Source organism: Gigantopelta aegis, chromosome 13 (assembly GCF_016097555.1).
Source record: "Gigantopelta aegis isolate Gae_Host chromosome 13, Gae_host_genome, whole genome shotgun sequence".
Classification (NCBI taxonomy): domain Eukaryota; kingdom Metazoa; phylum Mollusca; class Gastropoda; order Neomphalida; family Peltospiridae; genus Gigantopelta; species Gigantopelta aegis.
The window spans coordinates 13,460,053-13,468,834 of NC_054711.1; the positions used below are offsets into that span (position 1 = coordinate 13,460,053).

The 8,782-nt window shown below is 37.5% G+C and overlaps 1 protein-coding gene across 1 annotated transcript in view; it reads left to right on the top strand.

Annotated features, from left to right (window-relative positions):
- Positions 1–242: 242 nt before the first annotated feature.
- LOC121387147 (multiple epidermal growth factor-like domains protein 10) overlaps positions 243–8,782 on the top strand; it is an 18,612-nt gene continuing 10,072 nt past the window's right edge. Inside the window, exons 1-4 of the mRNA XM_041518171.1 lie at positions 243–587; positions 1,321–1,449; positions 2,836–2,988; positions 8,704–8,778. Of these exons, the coding sequence (XP_041374105.1) occupies positions 476–587; positions 1,321–1,449; positions 2,836–2,988; positions 8,704–8,778 (469 nt within the window). The 5' untranslated portion in view covers positions 243–475. The remainder of the gene's footprint in view (positions 588–1,320; positions 1,450–2,835; positions 2,989–8,703; positions 8,779–8,782) is intronic.

The window sequence follows — 8,782 nt, forward strand, 5'->3', positions numbered from 1 at the left end:
GAAAGAAACAACGGTTGTTTGCTCTTGAGCTTGACATGACCAGCCGATTGATCAGGTCGGGCCTCCCTGACCACCCGTCTATATGAACTCCGGGCCAAAGTGATGTATTGCCAGAAGTCATACCCGCAGATATGCCTCAAAAGAGAATGTTACACCCCTGCACCACGACGAGGTTACAGCACGCGCAGGGGAAAATATCCTTTTGATTCTGCTTTGCGTTGAGACATGATTTTTTTTAATAATGGAACATGTTTTGTTTATATTTAATATAGTTAACATAAAAGAAAAGAAAGTTCGTTCTGCTCTTCGTCACTGAATTGATACAGTTTGTCAATCCTCATTATGTGATACAATTTTGTGCACAGTCAAAGTCCGCAGAAATGGTGTTGAGGTTTACAGCTCTGCTGGTGGAAGTCCGAAACCCACTGGTCACCTGTGTGGTTCAGCAACCTCAAGCAGTCCGGATGTGACGTGGATGACATGTGACAACACAGCTAGATACATCACACTCTATCAGAAAATGTACAACACAGCGCCTGGTGAGCCGTCTGACACAGCGATGGATTTCTGTGAAGTCCAAGTGTTCGGTAAGCTACACTATTTGTTATATCTCTCATTACAATATATGCTAAATAACAATGTTCAATGTTATTCAACGATACATCTAGGGCTCATTGTTTTACCGGCTTTTGGCTGTCAAACATTTTATAACCCTGACACAGTTTTTCGAAGAAACTCTATACCTTTGTATCCATGTTGTATATGCTCGTCTTTCGGTGCCTGCGTCGCAGGATTAATCCACCTAGGTGGATCCATTTAATTGATGTTTTTCTCGTTCCAACCAGTGCACCATAACTGGTCAAAGGCCGTCGTATGTGCTTTCCTTTATGTTGGTAAGTGTATATAAAAGTTCCCTTGCTTCTAATGAAAAATGTAGTGTGTTTCCTCTGACGACTACGAGTCATAATTATCAAAGGTTTGATATCCAAACATGATTAATTGATCAATGCGTTCTAGTGGTATCGTTAAACAAAATAAACAAACTTTAGTCTTACAGAGAAGATATCACATATCACGACCTTTGATATAGCAGTCGTGCGGAACTGGTTTGGACGAGAAAACATATTGAGATATTGCATTCAAAGAGGGGGTTCGATCCAAAGGGGGGGGGGGGGGGGGGGGGGGGGGGGGGGGGGGTTCTACCAACTAAGCTAAATATCACCCCATATATGCTACCTCTTGCGGAATGGCTGACGTATCAAAGACTGTGATATCCAATCTGTGTGTGTGTGTGATTTCCAAATGTTTACTTATTTACAGTCTGTGCTTCTGGCACTTTCGGTGATGACTGCAGCCAGCTCTGCCACTGTCGAGATGGACCGTGTAACTACGTAACTGGAGAATGTTCTGGAGGATGTAAACACAACTGGACTGGACGCACGTGCAGTGGTATTGTATCACTTTAAAATCGCATGGCTAATATGCAGACCTAAGGAGCTAATATGTGTACATTTTAAAGGGACATTCCTGAGTTTGCTTCATTGTAAGATGTTTCCGACTAATACAATATGTCTACGATTAAACGTACATATTAAATGTATTTTCTTGTTTAGCATATCAGTGTCTGTATAATCAATGTGTTTCTGGTCGTCTTAATATTTGTAAGAAGGCCAAACTGGATTTTGTCTTCAAATGATTACCTAGTAAACATATTAGAACGGTCAAAAACACGTTTAATATACAGCCACTACTATTTTATGCAGAAACATATATTTGATAACTAATTACAATCGTTAAAAAGTCTCTGTTAGTCGATAACATCTTTAAAAATGCAGCAAACTCAGGAATGTCCCTTTAAACGTTTTTTTTTTCTTTTTTAAACCCACTAGAGCACATTGATTAATTAATCATCGACTATTGGATCTCAAACATTTAGTAATTATGGCATGTAGTAATCGGAAGAAACCCGCTGCATTTTTGCTAATGCAGAAAATTATTTGTATATGCACTTTTCCCCAGTCATGGTGAATCAGAGAGAGAGAGAGAGAGAGAGAGAGAGAGAGAGAGAGAGAGAGAGAGAGAGAGAGAGAGAGAGAGAGAGAGAGAGAGAGAGAGAGAGAGAGAGAGAGAGAGAGAGAGAGAGAGAGAGAGAGAGAGAGAGAGAGAGAGAGAGAGGGGGGGGGTCCATTTGGGCATCACGTTTTAAAGTCAACAGTTTAGTATTCCATGGCTTTTGTCTAAAAAGGAACGACGGAAGGAAATGTTTTATTTAACGACGCACTCAACACATTTTATTTACGGTTATATGAAGTTGGATATATGCTAAGGATCACACATATATTGAGAGAGGAAATCCGCTGTCAGCACTTCATGGGCTACTCTTTTCGATTAACAACAAGGGACATTTTATAAGCACCATCCCACAGACAGGATAGTATATACCACAGCCTTTGTTATACCAGTTGTGGAGCACTCGCTGGAACAAGAAATAGCCCAATGGGCCCATCGACCGGGTTCGATCCTAGATCAATCGCGCATCATGCGAGCGCTGTACCACTGAGCTACGTCCCGTCCCTTGTGTAAAAAGGATGCTAGTTTAAACCTGTTTTACAAATTATATTAATAGTTTGTGCTATCTTCTAGTAACAACGATATATGCAGACCACAGACGCGACACATTTGATGACTTCTTTAGCTCTTTATACAGCAACGACAAGTCGTTCCTAGCTCTTAGATATAAGTATGATGTTCTAATAATGTAATCGTCAAATTGAAGCTATTTGTGCAACATAAATGCTGAGACAAATCGTTCCTTTCTTACTTGCATATTTTCAGAATGCAATTCTGATCACTATGGTCCTTTTTGTGAACACTCATGCTCCAGCAGACACTGTGATGAACCACGTAGTAAATCCTCATGTGACCAAAATACTGGACGATGTGATAACGGATGCATTACGGAATGGATGGGACCAGACTGTACACAAAGTAATATGTATTTAATATATCTTATACTATGATTTATTATCTACACATAACCGGGTTAATAATAATCATACGAAGATCACGTGTAATAACAAATGTAATAACGTAATTTTGGGAAACGACTTTATAATAGCATGGCGTTGCTTACCCAGTCCTAGCCCAGACTGTGTATGTGAAATATGACGTCATTTCGTCGTCTCCTTCTAGTTTAGTTGTGGTTGAAATATTTTGAGACGGCTCTTGTTATTCATTTAAGAATTGACCGCAATTATTTCTTGGTTCATGCAAGTATGAACCGAAAACACGATGTGCACATTGTATGAGCCCGCGTAGAGGGTCATACAAAAGTGTGCACATCGTTTTTTCGGTCCATACTTGCATGAACCAAAAAATAATTGCGGTCAAATCTTATAATTAAATTTATGTGCATACTTTAACAATACATAACTGAATTTATTTTGTTTAGCTTTAAATACGCCTGTAGTATTGTTTGTGTAAACTTCATTGATACTTATGTCGCGTAAGAATGCGAACGTTCATTCAATGTCACTTGAATCAGGTGATGTTTTTGTAAATGACGTCATTTCCTCTAGCTGCTGTGCATTTTTACGGATCGTTTAGTTATATTGGAAGGAATTGTCCTATTCGTGTTTAGTTTATATTTTATGAAAATGAACGAAGAGAACGAGTCTAACATTTATGCTGTTGGTGGAGTGGTGGAGGGTAGTAGGCGTGGCTTTTGTTTCAGTTCATCGAGATATGAATAAAAAAAAGTAAGCAGCTCTGGACCAATCATATTGCCGTAAAGTGTATAGATGCAAAGGAAATTTAATTATTAAAAAAATAACAATAATATTATGGATAATATATATATTACACTCGCACTTGTGTTGTACTGATTTTACGAAACTCGTGAAAGGACACGCGGTAACCCTCAAATAGTTTTGTAAAATACTTAGTGGCTTGATTGAAATAGTATCGACGTTAGGTCTCCTAGCAACTAGCGTCTGGGAGATGTATTGCATTTGGTTGAATTATTATTTATTTATTTATTATTAATTATTATTAATTAATTATTCTTGATCACTCTTATATTGCGTATATCGTAAAGGCTATTTGGTCAAAACTCGTGAAAATTTGGTGGGACACGAAGACACTTATTGTTTAAAGCCGCACACCCTAGTTCCATCCAGCGAAAATAAATTATAATTTGGTTAATCTACAAACCTGAAACACACTTAGATCACGTTTTTATCAAATGGAGTGAAAAAGCAGGTTTTATATTGATAAATACCATGGGAATCCCCATGTCCCAATTGCTTGAAATAATTTTGAAAGTTAGTATTTTGATGTCACCGGTAGATGTCGCTCGAAGCACAACAATGCCTACGTCACGACAAATTTCACAGACTTGGGGTGCGTTTCTTTCACCTCTCCTTGACATGTTCCAACTGTTCTGTCCTGGTTGTATCCCCTCTCCAGATATCGTAAGACTTAGCAAAATTATTGGTTTTAAGGGTTTGTAACGTTTTGTATTGAGACACTTACTTGTCTGAACTTTATTGTTACTGAAAATGTTCACGAACTGTGAAGAAAAATTTCACAAATGAACAACAACAAATCGGATGTTGATTGCGCGAACCGTGCACGAGAAAACAAACCGAACCAAAATGATAACGGTCACGTGGTATACCAACGTCTGTGACATTGAAATGGAAATATCCCCTCTATAAATAGATTAGACCTTGTCTGCTCAACGTTTTTTTCTCAAATGTGCTTCCGTTTTTAAGAAATACGAAAAATGTATTGTGTGGTATTACAAACACCAGGATTACCAGAATTACCAAAAAACACTTCAGGTGAATGGAAATGTATATTCTAAATAATAAAGGGTAAGTAAAGTGCAATTTTATTTGTGACAAAATGGGTTTAATAGCGAAAAACAACGCCGTAATGGTTCACAACTAGCCGTAACTAGGGTGTATCCCTTTAATAAACAACCAGAGCGAATATAGCACGTACGTTTGCACTCACGCTCTTTAAAGCGATTATAAAAGAAGATTTGTCTCTGCCAAAAGACATGGAATGTTGACACTACATTGCCAAATGGGCGATCAACAAAAGGTAATAATGTGGGTATAGTTCGAGCTTGTGTATAGTGACCACCGTGAAATACGCACACTTACACAATTTCCCCTGTATTTTCGCTGTTTTGTGATTCAGCGATTTATTCTAAACGCCTGTAATGACATGACCGACAGTTTGTCTTGAAACAGACAACCACATTGGCCCTTTAGCTATACTCTGTGATTTCGACCTGCTTGAAGGAAATGGTGGTCATATTGAGTTTTTCACTTCAGAAGTTTTTTCTCAAAATCGAAATAGCTGACATGGCAATGTTTTTCAAAGCAACATGACCAACTGGTCCTGCCCAGCAAAAAAAGTCAGAGGGAGTGGGGTAGTCTGAGAAAAATCCATGGTCGCCGTGGTTAGTTACTGACATCATACATGTCAAAGTTGCTGAATTTTGTAATTTTTTGTTTTGTTGCAATCAGTTATGCCAATTTTGCATATATGAGTGAACTTAAAATACAAAGTTATTTTGTTCAAAGCAAATGAAAGAAATGTTTTATATAACGACGCACTCAACACATTGTATTGAAGATTATATGGCGTTGGGCATATGGTGAATGATGACACATATATTGAGAGAGAAAACCCTCTGTCACTAGTTCATGGGCTACTCTTTCCGATGAGCAGCATGGGGTCTTTTATATGCACCATCACACAGACAGCATAGCACATATCACGGCCTTTGATATACCAGTCGTGGCACTGGCTGGAACGAGAAATAGCCCAATGGGCCCACCGCGGGAATCGAATGAATGAATGAATGAATGAATGTTTAACGACACCCCAGCACGAAAAATACATTGGCTATTGGGTGTCAAACTATGGTAATGCTAATAAATAAAGTGATGATCAACATCAATATAAAAATGCAAGACTTAAACAAAAACAGTGTAAAGAACTGTGCAAAAACACAAATATCACAGAATTTTACGGATACTGAATTTTACTAAAAACTTAAATGTTGTGCTGTATTGGCCATTCTCAAAGAGAATGTTGCACCCCTGCACCACAGTGAGGTTACAGCACACGCAGGGGACCGTGGGAATCGATCATCAAGCGAGCTACCTCCCGAACCTGTTCAAAACGAAAACGTATTTAGGTAAATTACTAAAGTTATTTTATTTTGTTTAATATTTCTATTAATATGTTGCACAATATACTCCATACGGACATTTCATATGTTGCACCAAAGTTAAGATATTAGCCTAAAGTTGAAAAATAATCATTGTTCGTTATCTTGTAAAACCATACATATAGCTTATTTTATTTTAAAAGGAATTTGTTTTAACAACTATCAGTGTAAGTTTCCCTTCACAGCTTATGCGATTCATTGAATTTTTTTTATTATTATGGGGTTTGTTTGTCAAAAATAATTTTATTTATAATTTCTTTCCATATTTGAAGCCCTATAATATTGTTTCTGTTCAGGATATGACATTGATTTTTCTATTAATAAGTCGCTCAATATCCTGGGAGTAGGACACTGCATACGGACATTTTGCATTTTGTATCATAGTTAAGAAATACTCATTTGTTAGCGTCTTCAAAAATCACACATATACCCTTATTTTAGAATTAAAAAACAAAATATATTTATATAATTTTACCCCATATTTGAAGACTTTTAATTCTACTTCTGGTCAGAATATAAGATCAATCTTTCTATTAATATGTTGCCCAATATGCTGGGAAGAAGGCACACCATATGGATAGTTTGTATGTTGTACCAAAGTTAAGATTTGGTAATTTCTTGTTGTCTTCCTAGCTGTAATGGCGCGGGCTAAATATTTTACAAGCTGTTTAGGGATAAGATACGCCAGTGTGCTCCAGTAGTATCGTTAAGCAAAACAAATTAAACTTGTATAGCCACTGGGTGATCTAGCTCAGTCGGAAGAGCTTGGCTCAAAGACCCCTGTCGGTGAATACATTCAACTGATTGCGTTTCGTCTCGTTCCAACCAGTGCACCATAGCTGCACATGTACAAATGTAGCTGGTTTCCTCTGATGACAACGAGTCATAATTACCAAATGTTTGGCATCCAATAGCCAATGCTTAATAAATCAATGGGTTCTAGTGGTGTTGTTAAACAAAACACACTTTGACTTAAACATGTCATCATCATAATTCAAAAAAAAAAATTGTTCTTACTTGAAAAAAACAACAACCCAAAAACAAACACACAAAAGAGTCCAGGCTTCTTCTAAGGACTATGTATTATTATCCTTAATGTTCGAGTGTATATCCACTGAAAACTCACCTGTGTGGGCTGCTAGTCCAGGACAGTTGGTTGATGATTTAGTTTTTCATGAGAGAGAAGTCATAGTGGTACGCTTAACACTCTCTGAGTGGAAAATTGTACTGGAATGGTAGTCCGGAGGGACGTAGTTAGTGTGGTTCTGGCTACATCCGGATCTTATTATCTAATATATATCTTGTATTCAAAACTTGTGGCACCATGTTTTAACCGTTTCTCAACCGAAATACAACACATGGAAACATAAACCACAAATGTATAGTGTACCGTACTCGCTAAATCGCGATTGAAGAACTTGCATCATTATTAACAAAATAAATCTTACAAAAACAACATAAAACATTTCCGCGCCATTTTAATGTTTCTACAATGAGGGAAGTAACTCGTCATGCACATTAAGAACAGTATTGTCTTAATGTTCCCCGTTCAGTACTGGAATGGGAACCCAAGATCGTCAATATTAATGTGTGATGCTATTACAACGATGATTTAACCAACTACGCTACACGGGCGTACACAGAGCACAACATTTTACGCGGACCGTTGTTTTGTTCACAGGTAGGTTGTGCAACTTTTAAAGTAACAATAACCACTAATTGGTTGCCTGGTGAATCGTTACACACTGCGAAAGTCACTTCACCAAGTAACAAAGAAACTGTTGTTGTTGTTGTTTTGTTTTGTTTTTGTTTTTTTGAAACGTAATATGTTTATGTTATATTTTATATTTGATTTTACTTAAACTTACATTATGAGCTAGACATTATAATTCACATCCTCGAATACTCGGTTACCTAGTTAAAATTGTCTGAACGAGTTTCCGTTACCATTGTCCCTTACGTGTAGTTAGATATATATTGGTGGTGAAACACGTCAAGATTGGTGATGAAAATCTGGTTTAAGTTACACGAAATTGCACTGTTACAGCTATGACCATGGCTATCTAATCTAACTCTTTTTCTCGTGCTCATATAACACTAAGTTTTAGAGCACGCCTATCACGGGCTTAATCTCTGACTTCGCCAGTGTCCACAAATAAACTTACAGTGCTCGGCCGAAAACATATTTTAAGGTGACTTGAGCAATTTACACGGGCTTTCAAAATAAAATTGCGTTGGACTGTTTATATAAAAAAAAGAAACATAAATTTTTGAACTGGATCCGAAATAGTTTAAAGTCCTACTAGACATTACTGGAGGTGACGGTTCTTGGAGAGGTTGGTATCTACGGAGAAGTGACGAAGTCCCGGCCGTTGAACTGAGGTGCAAGTTTCCTCCATTTGTGATTTAGCAATAATAAGTCAGAAATAATTGTATGCATTTTTCTATTGTAGAATGTCCAGAATTTACGTATGGTATGAGATGTGCTAGGCACTGCAGTCAGCGACATTGTCTTGGGAACTCAGCTTGCGA